Below are 21,869 nucleotides of genomic sequence, written 5' to 3' on the forward strand. Positions count from 1 at the left end.
AAGATTTTTTAAAATTGACGCGCAGGTCTAAGCCCTCCATGTGTTGGACAAAACCTTTAACAAGTAGGCGAAGGGCATTTGGTGTTCGTCCCATCAAGACCGCATCATCAGCGTATAATAAAACTGGCAATGGTTGCCCCTGGATGGTTGGTAAGTCACTAGTCACTTGTTTTAGAGCTTTGGCCAGACCATTAATGTATATAATAAACAGCAGGGGTGCTAAAACGCACCCCTGTCTTACCCCTCTGCCGATGTTAATGAGTCCAGATACCTCTCCACAGGCCCCAATCCTAACTTGTGCTTTGAGGTCGGTGTGGAGGTATGCCAAGAAGTTAACAAGGGCCTCACCCAGTCCGTAATTCAAAAGAATTGCCCACAGTTTGGATCTGTTCACTAGATCGAAAGCGGATGAGAGATCCATGAACGCAAGGTAGATAGGGGACGATCGGGTGATGCTATACTTGTCAATGATCAATGTCAGATTCAAACATTGCTCGACCGTCCCCACCCTGCTTCTGAATCCCATCTGGCACGGGTCCAGTAGGCCCGTATCTTCAGTCCACTCTACCACCCTATTATAGATTATTCGCCCCAAGATTTTTAAGGTATTATCCAAAAGAGAAATCGGATGATAGTTCACTGGGTCCGATCTCTCACCCTTTTTAAAACTTGGGACTATGGTGCTGGTAGCCCAAGTAGTGGGCATAGAAACTGTGGGGAGGCTATTAAAAACATTGAGGAGGATTGGTGCCCATAGGTCCGGGCTGTGCTTAATTATATCTATAGCTAGGCCGTCAGGGCCTGGAGCCTTGTTTCCAAGGCTCTCTTTGATGGCTATCTCCACCTCATAGAGGTCAATTTCTAAGCCTTGAAGCTGACCGTGGGGAAAGCTAGAGGATTCTTCAGGTGGAGCGGCGTATACTTTGGAGAAATGGGCCTCCCAAGAGTTGCTGGTTATATTGCAACTGATTGGGGTTAGTTGTTTGCCAATTTCGCGCGTTTTTCTGACAGCTGACCAAAAAGGGCCGCTGTTTCTCAGTTTAGCGCTCCCAACCAGCGACTCCCATTGTTCTGTTAGTAATGCAGCCTTCCTTTCGGCTATCTTAAATTTGTAGAATTTCCTGGCTGCCTGAACCTCTACTAAGCACCTTGGTTTAGTGGTTAATGCCCTGCGCAGTTCCCTATTTGCTAGAGAACAGGCAGAGTCGAACCACCTGGGTTCTTTCCGTTCTTTTGGTAATGGGACTGACAGAGAGGTTTTTATTGCTGAGCACAGATTACCGAAATCATCGATTATCCTGTGACAGTTCCCATCCGTAGTTAGGCAAGAAATAAATAGCTTAGGCTGTTCCCTATTTACGCTTTCTAGTACAGCCCCACTGTCGACTCCCCTCCATTTCAGGCGCAAGCCGTCACCTGTGGATGTAATATCTCTTGCCCCGTTTAAGTTGGCATATACCTGATTAGGACCTAATTTTAACATCACAGTGAGGGGATTATGATCGCCAAACGAGGTTTCTACCACTGTAGATTTTATCACACAGTCTGATAAATGGGGAGACATAAAAATAAAATCAATTGTGGAGGAACAGTCCCGCCCTCTGAACGTAGGAGCATGAGGTACACTGGGGATGTGGCTTGTGTCCATAGCATTACTGAGAATATGCTCAGTTAGTATATTAGCAAGTTCAATACCCCTTCGTTCAGCTTGATCTGGGTGGTTTCTATCCTCAGGTCTTAGAAATGTTTGCATTAAAATCCCCCCCAATAAGAAACCCTGTTTCCTCCCCAGTTTCAGAACTGGTTTCCAGGTTTCTTAAAGTCTTAGAGAGTGCTTCAAAGTTTTTGTTAGGTACAGAACAAAAATCAATATTGTAAAAATTGATTAAAAAAATCCGGGTCTTTCGCTTGAACTCTAAAATCTGGATGTTCGGGTTTCCTCTCTAAAGGTCTGTGATTGTGCCACCGGCCAGTGTCTTAATGCCAATAAACAAGCCTCCCACTGCACGTCCTGAGTCAGGCTTGGGTGCTGTCACGCTGAAGCAATGGTAGCCCTCAATATGTAGATTCTCCACAGCCCATGTCTCCTGGAACATGATAATGTCTTTACCCTCCAGTAACTGAGTCCATTCTGGGTTTGACAGTCTTGACTCTAGCCCTGCCACATTCCAGCTAAGAATGGATAGGTCACAGTGGATACTATGTCTAATTGGTATACTTCTAACATTCTTAACTGTGCTCTGCGTGAGGTTAATTGGTGTGGAAAATATAACCTCATGTGTAGTTGCAGGTGTGGTAATATGGCATTGTGCTGATATCTCCTGAGATGAAATAATTGATACTGAGGGTGAATGTTCCTCATTATTAATGCTTTCATCTTGGCATGCACCACTACTTCCCTTTATCCCCAGTCAGTCCTGATCTTCTAAATTTGAGAAGGCGTATTCGAACCGATTATAGGTTGGGATGTTATATATAGGCCTCAAATCATTATGACCAAAATTTAAGTTTGAATTGGGGCTGAAGTATGGCCTTTCATTGTGATTATGCAAAGGCATAATGGGGAAATATGGGTATGGCGTAGGGTGTCCCATGAATTTAGCCTGATAGCGCTGGGCTGGGCCGTTCGTAAGGTCAAAATCTTGGTTCAGTTGTGAGATGGATATAAATCCCCGATTCCAAGATTTTGCTCCTGATGTCGCGCGCCCGGGTTAGACATGGAATTAGGGGTTGGGGCCAGGTGTCTATAAAAGTAACCCAGGGGAAGCAGAGTCGTATTATATTCCCATGGTGAGGGTAATGGTGCGTTAGCAAGGGTTTTTTGAGCCCATTGAGGGGACCTAAAGTTTATAACTACACAGTCTCCCTCAAACTTTTTTCTCAGTGGGCCCACCAACCCAACTCTTTGTGTTTGAATGATCTCCCTTGCTCCATCCATTGGGAAATTACAATTTGAGGATAACCAGTGGAGAATCCTATTTTTGAGAGTTATGTGATTTTCCTCTTGGTCATTCTTTAGTTTAGGCGCATTGACCAAAATCAACACAAATGGCCCGCATTCAGGCGGCAGGTTGATGTGGGTGGGAATCTTCCTCGTATTGGTTGCCATGTTAAGTTCAGATTGAACTGTAGGGCGATTTTGGGAATCCTTTTTAGGTTGATTAGTTAGGGCCCTTTTGCTTTTATCAGCGTTAGGATCCGTCCTTGCCACACTGGCTGCCTTAGTCGTATTTAAACACGGAGCATGTTTGGCTAGGTGTTGGGTTTTACTTGTGCTGGGTGCGGGCGTGGTTGACGTTGGTTTATTGTGACCAGTTGTTTTTGGAATAGTATTGGCACCGCTAATATTAGCCTTAGTGCCACCTAATATCCCAACTTTAGGTTTGCTTATTAGGGTCTGCCCTATGCCCAATTTTGATATGTAATCATCCATCTCTCTCAACCTCTTATCCAGATTTAGAATTTGTTGGTTAATTGGTCCTAATAGGGTGGACAATAGTGTCTCCATTCTCCCCCAGAATACTTCATTTCCCGATGCTGCACTAACTTCTACGAGAGGAGTTTTAGTTGCCATAACTTCGTCTTCTCCCTTATCCCTTTTCCGCTCTACGGGAGCGGGAGCCCTTCGATTTCGCTTGCGCCCTCCCTTAGATCTATGTGTTTTAGATGGTGACTCAATGTCTAGATGCTTCAATTTTCTTTTAGCTTTTTGGCCCCGGGTTCGCGCAGGGATGCTATCGCTTTTATCTCCCTCAGTGTTTGATATGTCAGGATCCACATAAGAATCGTTACCATCTAAGTGTAGGTGATCATTTACCAATGGTGCGCAGGAATCTTGACTGGTATTCATGTCATGCCTGAGCAAGGTGGGTGTAGATGATAACCTACTGCCTGGGGTAAATTGTACCAATGGGGCCGTGTCCACAATTATACAGTTCTTATTGGGGTCTGTGCCTGGAAGTTCAGCGAAGGAAGCAACAAGTGAGGAGTCCAATGAGTTGTCATGATTCAAAAGAAGGGGGGGCAGGCTTGATGGGAGCAAAAAACGCCTTTCAGTATTCTGAATGGCAGTAGCAACGACATTGATTGTCTTCTGGAGCATTTTGTCAATGGCGGTCAATGTTGACCGCGGGGTGATGGTAGTTGATGGCTGGGCCGGTTTGTGCATGTCTTTTGGCCTGGGTACTGCTGGTGTCCTTTTCCCCATGATTCTAAACAATTTTTTAATCGGTAAAGTGATAGAATATACTTTATCACTGACCTGATGTAGGTCCCAGGAGGAAGGAACTGCCAAGAGGGATGGCCCAGCCCAGCCTCTTCTAGCCTTCGAGGGCCACAGAGGGCCCGCCCTTTGACCGGACCAGTGCTGTACTCAGCGTGAACAGCACTAACAAGGGCAGGAAGGTCGTTTCTGGGAAGGAACACAGTGCAAGGCGAGGTAACAGAGCCTCTTTTCTGACCCACTGGGGCTTTTAAATATTGACACTTTCACTGCGTTGCAAGCCCCTCACTGAAGGTTTATTCTGGCACTACCTTGACCAGCAGGCTTAGCGCAAGCCAACGCCCACTGGGGCAGGTGATTGCATACTTAATGGCTGCCTGAGGCTGCACGCAGTGACAATTTTGTGCCTCTGAAGAAATGCGAGAGCGCATGAAATGCCTCAGGCACTTGAACTTTTGAAAAGAATCCCTTTGCTTGGTGTTGCAGCTTCCTGGAATAAAACGAAATTTACACCTACCTGTTTGTGGCTTTTTGAAAAGGGAAACCTTGTTTGTTGGATATATATATAGTTGGTAGGTCCATATAGGGTATACTTTAGGTCAAATTATACAGTAGTCAATTTTTTAAATAGTTTTTACTATTTTTGATCATTATTTATTGTTTTAATATGATACATTTTATTGTCTTTATACTTTTGACTGTCAGGAGTTTATTTGCGCAGTCAGTACATGGTGGACCCCATTGACTGCATTGGATCAGGGCCTCCCTATCTGCTGATAGTAATTGAGTAGCCTTTAAGTTCATGTATTTTATTCTCTCCAATGTCATTTGCGTATCCATTGTCTGAGTTGCAACTAATAAGATACGTGGTATTGTTTCCTCATAGTCACATCATGTCAATGATCACACTTTATGTATGAATCTGCAAATGTGCACAATTTATCTATATATTGAGGTGCATGATTGTGTGACTTTTTCTCGGCTGTCAGGAGTTATGTACAAAAAAAAGCCAAACTAACTTTTTTTGAATCTTAAGTTAGTTCTCACTTGGGACCACGTGCAATGCAGATTATTCAACGTAGAGGGAACTGGGCTCAGCCTGTTTTAGGAGTTGAAATCTGCGGAGCTAATATTATAATCGGTTTTAATCGTTTTACACAGACACTATTCACTTTTTAACACATTTTGGGAATTTAGCACTTTAGGGATAGGTTGCTAGTAGGAGTTAGATATGAAGAGTACTGCATTGTCTAATGGGATTTAACCCAGAATTGTCTGGTGTGAAATTAACGCTACTTATGTGTGGATATATGGGCCACCTTCATGGCAGTGCAGTATCGAGGGTGATTGGTACCCAAGTCGAGAAACAACCAATATCAGCGATGTCTTAAACTTGGATATCGGCCATTGGTGAAGTCCTTCCCGCGGTATAATTGGAGGTATCATCAGGAGAGAGCACTATCATTTGTGCGCGTTTTAAGTTGGGAAAATAATTCCCCTTCAATTCTGAGAACCCCAGGGGGCCAAATAGCCCACCAAGTGCTTCCAGTAAGCGCCACTGCGCTGTGTTTCAGAGAGGTGGCCCAGGCCGTGCCCCTTTTTACACCTCTCTGCAACGCAGCTCTGTGGCGCTTACTGGAGGTACCTAGTGAGCTACTTGGACCCCAAGGACCCTCAGCATTCAAGGGGAATTAATCTCCCAAATTAAAACGGCCACAGGGCGTGTTTGCACACAGCTCAGCCCCCCTCCCTTCACCGGTGAGCAAATGTGCCCTGTTGCGCATTTTAAGAGGTAGTTTTAATCCCCCTGTCCTATTATGTACTAGGGGCTTACAGAGGAGGTCATTCTAATCACAGGAGCGCCCCAACGCATAGTGTTCCATAGTGTATGTGAGTGTATTAACTGCATTCTAAGTGTCTTTTAGCATTGCACTGGCTCAAAGACTGGTTAGTCAGAGTCAGTTACCACCAGTACCCATCTGAAAAAATTGAAAAAACTGCACCAAAACCCAAACACTCATAAATTCACCCAGGCACTCTACTTGCAGTTCTCTAATCATTCAGTCAGTACCCAAGTACTCATGCACTGAGCCAGGCCTTAGCACATGGACTGCTTCAAACGCATAGCCACTATGCATGCAGTCCTCTAACCAACCAACACACTTGTCTTTCACACCTTCAATTCCCCTGTCAGTATCCATACACTCCAGCAAACACCCTGTCACTCCCCTTGCACTCCTCCAGTGACCCATTCAGCACCATGTACTAATCCATTCACTGAGCCAAAACCCAACCACTTATATTTCACCCAGACACTCTCCTTGCAGTACTCTAATCATTCAGTCTGTACCCAAGTATTCATGCAGTGAGCCAGGCCTTAGCACATGGACTGCTTCAAACCCCTATCCACTATGCATGCAGTCCCCTAACCAACCAACACACTTATAGTTCTGCACTTCTACATTCAACACAAAAAGACAATATTTCAGTTTCAATATTTTAAAAAACATTTTTATTTCCGTTTATATAAAAAATATATTATGTAATGTAAAAAATAAAATATGTAAAAATAAACGGTTAAAACACTGTAGAAAATTAGTATAAGAAAATACATATATCTATTATTACATTTAAAAATTATCATTTAAAAAACCTTCGAAATTCACTGAAAAAACCATAGGTTTCAGACATGTTATAGTTAGGAATTAGCATTTAAAAAATCTTAGAAATTCACTGAAAAAACCATAGGTTTCAGGGCTGTTATAGTTAACTGGACATTTCACTGGTACAAAACCATTGAAATTCCTCCGTTATAATTGGTTCTGCTAACTATAACTCGCACGCCCGCAATCCACTGCTGATGATGTCACATATTACATCATTCATAGCATGGTCAGTTATATCACTGATGACATCTCAAATGACATCACTGTTAACATCATCTACATGACAATCAGATACACCTCATCATACACTAGTATAACCTTTCATCCCTCACTGTAAAATACAGAGTACCATATTTGAATCCATTGACACACCAATACCAGTATCTAAAAACCCACTCAGTGATTCCTAGATCTACACACACATCTAATCACTTACCTATATATCCACTCATACAGGCTGTCAATGATCAATAGAACACTATCAAATATACTTATACACCTATATTGACATTACACACCAGCACACATCCTATTCACTTAAGCAAACAATGGATCATATTTACATTTACTCAGCTACACACTTATACAAACACCACTAAAATCACCATTACAAGCATACAGTTATCTGTACAGTCACTCATGCAATCAATGAATTTTATGTACACGTATTTATATACAACTTTCACATACACTGCCTTTTATTTTTCTAGTTTGTTGGACTTGTACCATTGAGAGATATATTTGCTCATAGCCACACCCATAAAGATATGCCCTCATCCAAACAACTGTTATAACATGTAGTCTTAACCTCATATACCTACTGAATCAACTATTCACACATCTTTGGCAAGTCACACACACCCCACCAAACCACACACATTCACTCTCCCATACAAATACTCAGGTAACTAATCAATAACTGATATAGACTTTCACATAGCTAGTAACCAACTGGTGGAGCAGTTTACACAACAACTGACAAAGTGATATAGATATTCACACAGTTTAGTCACTATCCAATCTATTTAGTGAGACACTATAAATTAGTCAAGTAAACTGTCAATCACACTGCTACTAAATCCTCCAGACAGATATTTATATTTATATATCTGAAGTAGTGTGGCTCACTGGTTAGAGGCGGCAGACCCGAGAGCAGAGGACGGCCCGGGACCAGGGTTCGATTCCCGGCGCGGCAGGTTTCTGGACCAGGGTCAGCGGACTCGATAATTCTCTCGCCTCGGTGCCCACTCTGATCAGCGATCACACTCGGCAACTCTGGGCATTAGCTTGCCTCATCTTCACTAACGGCCCCACCAGACCGCCGGGGATGCCTGGTCTCACCCTGGAGATACCCATTAAGGGACCATCTCTCAGGGAAGCCAGGAAGGGTTTCGCAGCGGTCGAAGCGCCTTGGGACCCTACGGGTAAGTAGTGCGCTATATAAATGCCTATACACATTTACATATATCCACTCATTCTATTATACTACTAGTCCCGTGAGCAAGGTCTGTGTACAGACCGAAACGCGTAGGGGTTTTTGTGCTGAATGCTGTCAATAAACGGATAACAACCTATCTTGGGAGATTGTGTGGACATCTCTTTAATCAAGTAGCAGGGAGTACGCAAGAGTACAACGCCCTTAGGGGCACACAGTACGGATTATTGCGGCGGGCTCTGACGCTTCTCGCTTGCACCGCCATAAGAGCGCCTGGAAGCTCTAAAGTGGGCCAAAATGGAATAATATATATATATATATATATATATATATATAAATCTTCAGCATCCTTCAAATCACGAAACAGCACTCCGAGTAGGTTTGCACTAATTAAATCAGCTAGCAGAACAAAACCTAGTGTAGAGTCAGACGGGTTTTGGCTTACTAAATTAGCCATTATTGTTGCCATTACAGATACAACTCCCTTAGGTGTAGAAAGCAAGCGTTATGTGCAACATTGACCGTATACCACACACTTTACAGCTAGGATAGTTCACATTAACAATCAACCACACATTTATAGGAAACCCTCATTGGGTACGGTGTTCGGTTTAGATACAACTGTTCACAGAAAACCATGGTCCTAAAAATGGTGAATGTCAGTTCCCCAAAAAAATAACCTACTACAGACAGATTTTTCTGTATCAAGCCCGAGAAACTCAGCAAACCTACATTGAGAAAGGAAGTTGATATTAGTAGACAAGTGGGTACAGTAAACAGTGCTCACTCTATGGAGAGAATTTATTCTATCTTTCGCATAAAAAAAGCTGAGTCTAAGCAAAGCAGGAAATAATGAAAAACCTTGCTGAAGAAAAGCATTCCTTTTTTTGGGACAAATTCCCTCACATACCTGAGGTGGCATGCTTCGTCATTAGGGTTCTCCTCACACCATGACAGGAGATCACAGTGGGGGGTACAACTCCCTCTCTAAGAAGGAGGAGGCCTTCTGATGTTTTGATATATGGTCGAAGGCTTCTGGAGATCTCAAAGGGGGTGAGACTGCTAGATTGGGACATACATAAAAAAGTGATAGTGATAACTAAAACTCACTACAGAGGAAGCATGCAACTGTATTCATGTCTTCCTGGGCCAGAATAATAAGGAGTGAAGAGACTCTGCCGCAGTCACCTGACCCTGCTTCTGTGTGTCGTTGATCATGGGTCAATACGTTTCTGCAAACTAGACCCTCGTATGAGGTGTATTAACATTCATCAGGAGCTTCAAGTATCGCTTCTGCTCACAAAAACGTGCATATAAAGGAAAGCAAAATTACCAAACAAAATGTAGATAATAGTCTTTTACATTATTATGTAAAACTCTGAAACCTGCCTGAACACAGATGAAGAATAGAGGCAGTCGCTGCATTTGGCGCAGTCACTTACTTTGCCTGCTTTGGGTCCAGGTTTGATGATCAGACCTGATGACAATTCATCTGTACCACTGTCCTCACTTGCCTGAGAATAGGAAGCACAGGTACAAGTGTGTGATGCATTTGAAGAGAAACACGTCAGTGAAATCATATTATTGTTTGAAAACATTCCAGTAACTGTATGTACAGGTTGTGAGGTCTGCCTTCCGACGGTTCCACATATAACATTTATAATATTTTCTTTCACTCAAACCAAACTGACAAGAATGGGAATTTAGGGTGTTATATAGCAGACTGTTGCAGGAGTGCTGGTGAAATGATCTGAAAATCAACACAATACGATGAGTCACTTTGAGTCACCGAAGCAACTGAAAAGCAATTTACTGGAATGTACTGTGCCATGCCTAATAATCAAGTTCAAATTCAAATTTAAGAAAAAATGTCAATAGGAATTGTGGAAATTACACATTCTGAAGAAATGTATTTATTGTTGTTTGCAGTTAAATATTCTTTTTTAAGTTTAAAGTTTATTGAAGAAAAGATTATAACATACATAATAAAGAAATATCATAAAGGGAAAAATACAATGAAAAACTACTGAGAAGGAAGAGGAGGGAAAGAAAGAGGGGAGGGGGATAAAAGGGGGAACAATAATAGGAAAAAGCATTACCTGAATCACAAATTTAATTCAACAACATTAGCATTAATAAGTATAATATGAATTATAGACAAACAGCGTGTAGGGTAAGGAGAAAGGAGTAATGTCGAATGATATTCATCAGAAACATAAGAAAAAAGACAACAAAGCAAATTATGGAGGTTTCCTAACTTCATCGGAATTACTAGTTACAGTGGGGGGAGCTAAGGCTAAGTTTGTTAGATAAGAAGATAAAGGAAGCTATAAAAGATCCCTTTTAATGCATAAGGAAATAGGTGTGATATTGCCAGGATCTAATCTAAGATGGAAACAAACAGCATTCCACCAAGCTTTGAAGGAAATGTTCTGGGCTTGTTTCCAGTTGGAAGTAATTAGGTGAAGGGCTATCGCTAACAGCAAATCAATTAATGAGGGGACGGGGTTAGGGGACGGCCAGGAGGGTGATAAGGAACCTAAAAAGATGTTGGAAATGGAAAAAGGGATTTGGATCTTGAAAATCTTATTAATTTGGGACCAGTCTAAATGCCAAAAACGGGAAAGAGAGGGGCAAACGTAAAGCATATGCTTTAAATCAGCTGAAGACCCCTTACATGACCAGCAGTTTGAGGGGAGGTCTGAGGAAAAAGAAGCCAATTTCATTGGAGTAAAAAGAAGGCGCTTGTAAATAAAATAAAGAGTCTGAGAGGGATTAGCTGCTCTTGACGTTTTATGAATTTTTAACCATAATGTGTCCCAAAAAGGAATAGACCAACATTCTACAAGATCCTTTTCCCAGGCCAACTCACATTTACTCTTGGTTCTGTCAGAAGAGAAGAATACATTTCTATAAAGAGAAGAGGCCGAAGTAGTAGAAGCCAATGAAGAAAAGAGATTGGAGCATTTGGTGGGAATGATGGGGTCAAGCGGCCGGGAAAGAAGGAGGAAGAAGTGAGTCATAGTGAGGTTTACAGGAAGAAGGTAAAGAAAATTTTAATTGAAGATCCGAAAAAGAGAGAGGAAGATTATTAGATAACAGTTGGGAAATCCAGAGTAAACCTTTGGATCTCCAAGTTTTCCAATAAATGGTACGGCCCTTAATATGTAATAAGTGATTGTACCAAATAGGTTGCTGATCTAATGAAGAAAAAGCAGGGTAGGAGGATGGAAGAAGAGGTAGTAATATATCACGCGTATGGGAGATCACCTGAGGGCAAAAAGAAGAGATATTATTAGTGAAAGCAAGAGATTCAGTAAAATGAAATGGAGCCATAAAGTATTTCTCAATATTCAACCAAATAGAAGGATGAACACTATGATCTTGATCATAAGAAAGCCAGCAAGAAGATTGTCTCAAAGAAAAAGCGTAATGATTGCATTTAAAATCAGGAAATTTGAGACCGCCCGAAATTTTATCAGCTTTGAGAGCATTAAGGGCTATTCGGGGACATTTATTCTTCCAAAAAAACTCGTTTAATATAGAGTCAAGTTAAGTAGAAACTAGGGATATGGACTGGAATCATGGATAAAAGATAGAGAATAATCGGAGAAAGCATCATCTTAATAGAGTCTAGACGACCCCACCAGGAGAGAAAGAGCGGATGCCAACGGTCAATAGACGAGGAAAAAGTCTTTGAAAGATGATCAAAATTTTCTATCGGAGTCTCTGAGATGGTAGGAGAGAACCATAAGTCTAAGTATTTAATTTTATAAGTTTTCCAAGAAAAACCAGTAGAGACAAAATCTTGTTTTAAACAAAGAACATTTAAAGGAAGAACTTCACATTTATCAGAATTAGGTCGGTATCCAGATAATTGAGAGAAAGTGTCAACTTGAGAGAAAAAGGCGGGAAGAGAAGTAAAGGGGTCAGAACAATAAAGAAGAATGTCATCAGCATAGACTCACATTTTAACATGGGAAGTATCAAGTTTAAAACCAGAGATTCTGTCATCTAAACGAATCTTTGTTAAAAAAGGTTCTAAAGCAATGATAAATAAAAGGGGGGATAGGAGGCAACCTTGACGAACTCCTCTAAAAAGAGAAAAGTAATCAGAGGATTTCCCATTAACAAAGTTAGAGGCTTTGGGTCCTGAATATAATAATGAAATGAGAGAGATTAATTTAGCAAGAAACCAAATCCACTTAAGTGCTTGGAAACATGAAATCCCATCCAATCCTATTGAATGCCTTTTCAGCATCTAATGCTATAGCAGCAATGGGATAATTAAGGGAAGAGGCTTTACTAAGAATATTAAAGAAAACCCTTGAGTTGTCGGAAGATAAATGACCTTTGACAAAGCCAGATTGTTCCGGGCCAATAATATTGGGTAGGATAGGACCGATACGAAGGGCAAGAATCTTTGCAAATATCTTATAATCTAAATTAACCAAATAAATTGGGCGATAATTTTTGCAGAATGAGGGATCTTTATTATCTTTGGGAATTAAGCAGATCACGGCTTCTTGAAAAGAACCTGAAGAAGAGCCGTTCTTTACAAAAAACTTATAAGGCAAGAAAAGATGAGGAAGTAATAAGGAGGCAAAGTGAGCATAAAATTCAATAGTAAAACCATCCGGGCCAGGTGCTTTACCCCTTTTTAATTTTGAAACAGCATTTTAAATTTCAGATAGGGTAATATCCGAGTCAGAGGAAAGTGCATCAGAGGAAGGTTGTTGCTCCGGTGTGTATACATTTTTATAAAAAGAGACGAATTCCTTAAGAATATCATCATCTTTGAATAAGGAGTCTCCAGCGGAGTTACGAATGGAATCAATTTTAGTCCGCTCTTTACGAATTTTTAAATAATTTGCAAGTAGTTTGCCCATTTTGTTCTGACCACCATAGTAACGGGCACTACTTCTTAAAAGATAAGAGGAAGCAGCTTCTGTAGATTTATTAAAAGATATTTTTGCTTCAATAAGATTATTTAAGCGACCTCAGAATTAGAACGATAATAAGAATATTCAAGATGCTTTTTTTTGGCTAGTAACTGGGAGCAGTTAAATATTTTATTGGAGTTTTTTGCAGGAAAGTCTTTATACTCAGTGTTATAAACAGTTTTCATATAGAAAAAGAACACTTCCTTCGCAGAAACTTTAATGTTGTTCACAATACCCATTTCAGAACTTCCCATGGATATATGCACAGCATAGCACTCATTTTACACTTTTGCAAATATTTGGTAAAATCATCTATTGATGTTTCCTTGGAAAGGTTCATAAAAGGTGTCATTGAAATGTCAAGGGGAATTTTGCATATGAGAACATCACAAAGTGCAAGAATTTCACTAGGGTAGTAAATCTTTTTTTCAGACTTATGCACAGACACAGACGTTTCTGCAGGATGGAACGTGCAATATTTTGGACTAGTGAACCCATGTTTTTTTAATTCTCTGTAAGTTTCTACAGAATGTGATAGTTCCCAGCCATTCTGCTGAAAGGGCAGGGTAATTTGTTGGCACTATAAATGAAATGACACATTCTATGAATCAATGAACAAGGCCAGTTATATGCCAATAAAAGGGAGATTTCCATTCATAATCTTTACTGAACTTCCAGAATACAAACTTTCCTGACCAGATATATAATTAAAAAAAAATGAGTTGCAGAATAGATTCTTTTAAAATGATTGCTGCAGGCCATGGAGGGGGAGAAAATCAGCTGTAGCAATTATCAGACCTGCTGTTCCAAAACGATAACATAGTGTCAGCACTCAAACTCTTCAATCACTAAATAATCTAGGAAAACAGAGACGCCACCATCTTATTGAGAAGTGGTGTACACAGGGTATTCCCTTTCCTGTTTGTTGAATGGCTACATTTGTCAGGCAGCACAGCTTCTTGAACTTTATAAGGTGAACAAATCAATCATGCTAATTGTGCACATCGGTGTATCAAAGGGAGATTATATTTTCTGACAGGCTAACATTCCTATGCGCTTCGCCAGTGCTTTTAACTAGAGGAAAGAGATTCATTTGCCTGATTGAGCAGATGCCCTTAAGTCTTTATGCATCATTTATAATATAGTGTGTCTGAAAGTTTGTTTCTGAACTCTGTAGACTTACATCCTTCTATTATCCTCATTATTTCTTTTCTCAAGCCTCCTTGCATATCCAATCATTGCTTAAACTTCTCCCTATAGACCCTATAAAATAGATCTCTCGCTTGCTCGTCGGAGTGACGTTTACATAACACTTTAACAACAAGTTCAAACCTCCTCCTCCTATATTACAATATGTTTCTATATAGTGTGCATAGTTTGCTGATCACACATATCAAACGTTAGAGGTCTGAGAAATATCATGCTGGAAATACTTTCATTGTCCTCATGTAGATTAATTGTTCTCTGTTTAATGAGTTTGTTGTATTCCCACTGGCAACTTGATTTTTTCTTCTAATTTTATTATTTTATTTATGTGTGTATGTGTATGTATTTATATATAATGTCATATTTGAAAAATTAAATTTTCCAACTTTTTCTTGGTGATTTCCGTATTAGCTTGACCTTAACTTTGAGGTTTCCAATCACTCCAATGGAATTTGAAAGACTTTAAAAGATCTGGGGCCAGATGTAGGTCACCAAATACCGGTCGGTAACGGCCGATTCCGGACGTTACCGACCGGTATTTGGTGATTGAGATGTAGGGGGCCTAAATTTGACAGAATCGGTAAATTTACTGATTCGGTAAATTTACCGATTCTGTAAAATACCGATTCGGTAAATATACCAAATCGGTAAATCTATACGTAGGTGGCACTGGAAACAGTGCCACAGGCCCCTAAGAATTTGTTATTTACCATGTAATACTATTGCATGTATGTGTGTCACATGGCACACAAGCCTGAATCAGGGGTGCAACAGGATGTCAAAATGACACCCTGTCCCCCTTGTCAATTTTACCGAATTGGTAATTTTGTATTTGGTAATTTGGTAATTGCCATAGGAATCAATGGCAATTACCGAATCGGTAAATACCGATTCGGTAATTACCAATATTCCCAATTCGGTAATTAATTCGGTAAAAATACCTACATAGCATTTACCGATTTGTAAATGCCAAATCGGTAAAACTTGGTAATTACGAATCGGTAAATACTAATTACCTAAATCAGGCCCATAGTGTTCCCGCCTAGTTTTTACTAAACCCTTCTCAAGCTGGGAAAGAGACTGACGAAGGTTGGCGTGGAGCCCCCCAGCATCAAGCGGGCTCAAACTCCTCCCAGTAAATCAGTAACCAGAACTTTGCATTCCGACGTATCTAAAAGGTGACACTCTAAACTTTATGACACTCTAAACTTTATGAAATAGAAGATTCTAACAAGGTATACTTCCCTGACTACTTTGGGTTTTTCTGTAAAGATTCAGTCTTGTGCACCTGAGAATTTTCAATAGCAATAATAATAATAATAAAAGCTCATAACTGTAAAAGTGAGTATGTGTTTTCAGTATCCTGATCATTTTGATAGAATCACACTTTCTCCCAGGTGTTACAGCCTCCTAAGCACTGGTAAGCTTTCAATTTCTTATTAGTGATATATGCCTCACACAGCAGTCTGCGTTTGTGAGGTCTGAGATGACATTAGCGAATTCTTGCCCATAAAGTGGCTATTCTGAATATAATTATAAATCAAGGGGGGGAAGCCAAGGTGGACTTCAGAGATTCAGCAGAGAGTAAGTTGAGTAACATAAGCTTGCCAAAGCATCACTAAGACCCCTGAGGACCACCTTTAAAGGGACCCTCTAGTGCATGATTTGACACTTGGTCTCAAACCCGCCGGCGTCATCGAGCCCAGAGGCGTGGTGGAATGCAGTGCTTGTTGGGCAGCAGCACCGGGAAACGGCAATTGGATTTTGATCATCCCATTCAAGCCTCCTAATGATGCGATTGCTGGAAAAAAACTATGCAAAATGGAGAACCAAGTCAATGCCTAGCCTGTCATTTGTATCGTTGATGAACATATTTGAACTAGATCATGAAAAGCAATGGTGGACCTCACCCAGCGGGTTCCTTCAAACATCTTCAGATCTATTGGGTCTCCCCGGACTCTTCCGTCGAGATATATCAGAGAGTGGCAGCTGGCCAGAGCTCCCAACAGAGGCCCCCAGGGTAAAGCATCCCCTGAGCCGAAACCATGAACTCTCTGAAAACTGAGGGAAAAACAAATGTTTACTTTGCGGAATGCCAAGGAATAAATGTGAACAATTAATATTAAATGGTCTGATGCAGTGAAGCACGCGTAGGAGAGGATGTCTGAGGCTTACGCCAACCAAACATTTCAAATGACCGTCACTGTAAGACCCTGAGGCTATGATTATGTCAAGAATATAAATCTACATCCAAAGAGCTTCCCAGGAAGTGTTTCTGGCTTACTCCTGAATTCCAGGAATTTCTTCCCACTTCCAGGAAATTCCTTCTCATCTCGAAAATGGATTTACACCTGCTCTAGACAGAGTAGAGATCAGTCCTTTTAAAGGATGGAAAAGTGTTGGAGGATGGCATCTTATTACCCATATTTATTTTAATTTGTACGTGTGTAGAAAATTACATGGTATTAAGTCCTAGATCTCCTACTGTTTGTGTGTGTGTGTGTGTATATATATATACACACTGGTGGTCACCAGTAGGTAGTTATAGTTAGGATCTAGTTTCCATAGTTAATGCGTTTTTTGATTTGCTAATAACTTTGGCTTTGTTTGACAAATCTTCGCAAAATTCTAAAAAAAAAAAAGGTCTATCCAGGTTAGCTCCCACCCTGCATGACAATAGCTCTCCGTGTGGAAAAGAAATGCCAGCTCCAGCAGGAGGCGGGCAGCCAGTGGGACCGGGTGGGCATTGGGGCTCCCCCACGGTCCCCAACGGATAGGGCTGGCCCCGGGTGATGGGGTCCCCAGGGCTAGAAGTTGCCCAGGAGGGGGCCACGCAGCCCCCTCCGTCAAGAAATAAAATGTTTTTTTAAAGAAAATGAGGCATGGCCCCGGGGGATGGGGTCCCCGAGGCCACCAGAGGCCTAAGGAGGGGGCCACGCAGCCCCCCTCCTTTAGAAATAATTCCAAAAAAGAACAACATGTGGCCATGCCCCGGGGGATGGTGTCCCCGGGCCGAAATTGGCCTCGGGAGCGGGGTTGCGCGGCCCCCTTCCCATTTTTTTTTATTTAAAAAAAAAAGAGCAGGCCCTGGGGGACGGGGTCCCCAATGAATGTAAAAGAAAGGAGGCCACACAGCCCCCCTTGTAAAATAAATTTTAAAAAAAGAAAGCCAGAATTGCTGCAGAGGACCCGCCCCGCCCCCTAACTGCAGCACTCAGCAAACGCGCCCCCTGGCACGTTGTAAGTTGGGGAATTAATTTCCCTTGAACACCGAGGGTTCATGGGGGCCAACTAGCCCACCAGGTACATCCAGAGAGCTGCGTTGCAGAGTGGGTTTTATAAGGACTGGTCTGTTCTTTGTCATATTGTGTTATTTGTAAGTATTTGTTTTTGACGATTTTGTAGCATTTAGATAAGTCCTAGCATTCTAGTTCCGGCACAGCGGCTTGATCAATTTTCTTCTGGGAATCACGTATGCAGGGCAAGAGAATACAATATGTGCAATGTCTTCATTTGAGCCCAATGAACATAGGGTACCCTTAGGGTCCCTTCCCATAGTCTGTGACATGACTCGCTTGCCTGTAAAATAATTTATCTGGAGTATCTCATATCTAAATTTCAAATAAAGTGTCTTTGCTAATTGAGCTTCAATCTCGTACAATTGCTCAAAACTCTGGATCTTTTTAATAGACAGAAATGGTGCGGTAAGTGCCTGATGCGCACCCTAAAGTGACTCTGTGCAGGATAAAGTTCCAATACATACACTTGTTCTCGCTCCTTGAATCTGGCATCAGTAGGCGGGGGTTTACCCAAAACCTACTCAGACCCAAATCCATGGAGCCATTTTTGCGTGTGGGCAAACTAGGGGACGCGAGCTGGACATCAAGTTTCAATAGTTCACGCAGTGTCTGCCTGTACGTTTTCAATTCCTCAGTGGTCCAAATTCTAACCAAATAGGACAAAGATCTCTAAATCGCTGAGTGTTCCAATCTTTTAATGCGAATGTCATATGTTAGCGGCATCACTGAGGTATTTCAGGGGAGTGACGTAAACAATCTCATAATTTTATTTTCCCCAACAATTAAAGGCTGTAGGATTTTGCCAGCCCATGACTCTGATCCATAGAGGGCGGCCGTTTGGGCCCTAAATGTGTAGACCTCTCGGGCCGGGGTAATGGAGTTGCAATCCAATGTGGCCAGTATGATCCGGAGAATAGAAAATAGTGTGCTGGTGCCAAGTGAGGTTAGCCATGTTCTTAAAATGGAAGGAACGGAAAGTGGAAGTTGGTCCTTGGGGCGCGGGCACCTTGGACACCGTCACAAAGGCATCTGGTTTGAGTTAACATGTGCTGCAAGTGCTGCATTACAGAAGCATCCATCAGAGAAAAGTGCTCAGAAGTGGAGGCTGCACTTAGACCACTTCCATGTTATAGCATAAATGCCGTCAAAGGCAGTGTTTTCTGCTTTCCAATGAAGCACAAATGAAACAACAAACTCTATAAAAAGATACACTTTACAATATGCTGAGTTACTAACTGTTTAAATTATTTGTAATAAAATGAATGTAAGGGGACAAAACAACCTCCTCCAACTCATTTAAATGGAAGATTTAAAAAGAGGTTTGATGGTAATGTCTAGCTTGATGCTATTGTATTAAAACTGAGGTGGTGTTAAGCATAGAAAAGATGGGTAGCCTGAGTGAACATATGTGGAGGGGTAAACTTGCACTAACTACTTTAAGCCCATTATATTTAAAAATAAATGATGCCATATGACTGAAACCCATACTTCCCCTTAGATGTTTATTCGTTATGCATTAATAGCTCAAAACTCAAGTTCAGCCTGAGCCACAGGAAAGGTCTCATATTCAACATCAGCTATTCCAGCACAAGGCTGTGAACTTCCTGGCTCTGCTCTTTATACAGAATGTTATAATTCTAGTTGTTTTATTAAAAGTTTTTGGTGAAGCTACAGTAGAACACTTGTGAAGTCAAATGTCAGACTGCTGCTGCTGGTATTGAAAGTATGTTTAAGTCAACATTTCCAGACTGTTTTCTGACATGGGCATAGAAGAGTAGGATAGTTGAGAATGTATAGAAGGTATATCTTATTTCAGCTTTCTAGGGCTAGTTTCCATACTTCCAGTAACAAAACAAACCCCCTCTTCCTGTTCACTTACTGCGGTGTCCTCCATAGGACATTGTCTCAATTCCACAATTCCTTCTTCCACGCCGTAGCATTGAGGCGCGCCTCACTCCACTCAGCGGTGAATCTACAGTAGAACAAGGGGGGTCAGCTGACCGAGGCTGCTGGCGCTCCTGGAAGTACATGTTTCACTTGGTTGCCATTTATCTCACATTGATCAGGCAAATATCAGTGGATTTATAGAATGTGTGCCCCCATTTTAACTTCTGGAGCACCTTCATGGGATGCAGCAGTGGGGTTTGGAGGTGTGGGGGAGGGCTGTAAATCTTCATTTCTACCTTTCCTGAATTGTCCCTCACATGTGTGATCATGTTTCACTGCATGGTGTGTCCACTGCTGAGAGTGACCAGGTGAGCCTCTGGTCAAGGTTTGGCCACAAGCAGTGCCCGCGGCTTGGACAGTCCATGGAGGATTCTAATACCAGAGACATAAATATATCAGGGTCTAAATCAAGCAAAGAGATCACAACGTTGAGGTCATGAGGAAAACTGTACAAATGCACTGCTGAATAGTTTTATTTAACCCCTTCGGCGCTGATGACGGAACCGCTCCGTCATCAGCGTCGGTTGAGCTGTGCTGATGACGGAGCGGTTCCGTCATGGCCCGCCCAGCTCGATAGAACGCTCATGCGCGGCGCGAATTCCGCGCCTGCGCTGAGCGTTCTATTGAGCGGGGCGGGCTGTGACGGAACCGCTCCGTCACGAGCACAGCTCAACCGACGCTGGTGACGAAGCCGTTCCGTCACCAGCATGCGGCCGCCGCGCGGCCGCCCCAAACCGTTAGCACTGCGGCGGAATAGCCGCCGCAGTGAAGGTGTTAAATTCAGCAAGGACATTGATCAGAAGAGAAAAAGGCACAACATCTTTCTCTAACCAATGCAAAAAATCAATAAAAATCTTATTGTGCTTCGTGATGACAACTCTTCAGTTCAAACTCCTGGCAGGAGTAATGAAGATACTTGACTTCTAAGACATACCTCTGTCCCCTAGATGGAATAATTCCCCAGAGGTCCAGGCCCTCTTCTGTCAGGGTGCCAGTCTAATTTGAAATAAGCAAAGCAATCATGAATTAGTAACTTCAGCTTTTAGTACCAATGAGAATTGTGACTGTAGGAACTGTGTACACTTTCAAGGAACACATGCAAACATACAAGGAACTTACGTACACAGCCGCATGTTGTCTGAGACAGGGTAACTGTTATTTGTTATATACTTCAACCACACTCCAAGGCCTCACACTCCTCGGGTGGGTAACCAGCTCAACTCCCAGGGCACACAGAGGTCTCCCCCTGTGTGTTTACTACAGTGTGAGCTGTAATTACTTCTGCTTGATGGAGGTGCACACAGTCAGTTATTACATTATATTTGGTCCTACAGTGACATTCTTGATGATGTCACTGTGGATGTCATATGTGACTACATCAGTGATATTATTAATGCTGACATTTGAGATGTGGTATTATCTGGGGTGTCATGAGGGATGTCATTCTGTGAGGTCGCAAGGAGAATGTGGCTTTCCTTCAACAATAACTTCATGTTCACTGTTTTATTTTTAAGTGAGTGTTTTAAACACATGAAGAGGAGCATGAGAACTCAATACCTCTTCTTGACAAATACATTTTTTCTTATAATCCACTACTTCCACCTCCTGTTTAAAAAACTATTTCTTTCAATATTGACACACAAAGACAAACATATAAAACCACTCTGTTGGTTGACACAGGGTAACCCATACTTACTACGGGCCTGATTCACAGAACTAACTTAAGACAAAATCCTAAACTTACTACCATTTTCGTATTCACAGAAGACACTTACTCATTTCGGTATTCACAGAAGACACTTACTCATTTTGGTATTCACAGAAGACACTTACTCATTTCAGTATTCACAGAAGACACTTACTCATTTCGGTATTCACAGAAGTTAGGAGTCCTAACTTTCGGACTCTTAAATTATTTCTGTGAATACCGAAAGTCTTAAAGTTAGGATTTTTCTCAGTTTAGGAGTAGTAAAGTCAGGACTTCTAACTTTAGGACTCCTAAATGCCTTCTGTGAATACCAAAAGTCTTAAAAATTTGATTTTTCTCAGTTTAGGAGTAGTAAAGTTAGGACTCCTAACGTTAGGACTCCTAAACTGAGATAAATCCTAACTTTAAGACTGTCGGATTCACAGAAGGCTTTTAGGAGTCCT

At 41.6% G+C, this 21,869-nt stretch overlaps 1 protein-coding gene across 1 annotated transcript in view; it reads right to left on the bottom strand.

Annotated features, from left to right (window-relative positions):
• LOC144770020 (putative cation-transporting ATPase 13A5) overlaps window positions 1-21,869 on the bottom strand; it is a 235,626-nt gene that overhangs the window by 186,822 nt on the left and 26,935 nt on the right. The window contains exons 4-6 of the mRNA XM_078654213.1: window positions 20,653-20,714; window positions 16,383-16,533; window positions 9,766-9,837 (exon numbers count right to left, since the gene is read on the bottom strand). Of these exons, the coding sequence (XP_078510339.1) occupies window positions 9,766-9,837; window positions 16,383-16,533; window positions 20,653-20,714 (285 nt within the window). The remainder of the gene's footprint in view (window positions 1-9,765; window positions 9,838-16,382; window positions 16,534-20,652; window positions 20,715-21,869) is intronic.

This window comes from Lissotriton helveticus, chromosome 7 (genome assembly GCF_964261635.1).
Source record: "Lissotriton helveticus chromosome 7, aLisHel1.1, whole genome shotgun sequence".
Classification (NCBI taxonomy): domain Eukaryota; kingdom Metazoa; phylum Chordata; class Amphibia; order Caudata; family Salamandridae; genus Lissotriton; species Lissotriton helveticus.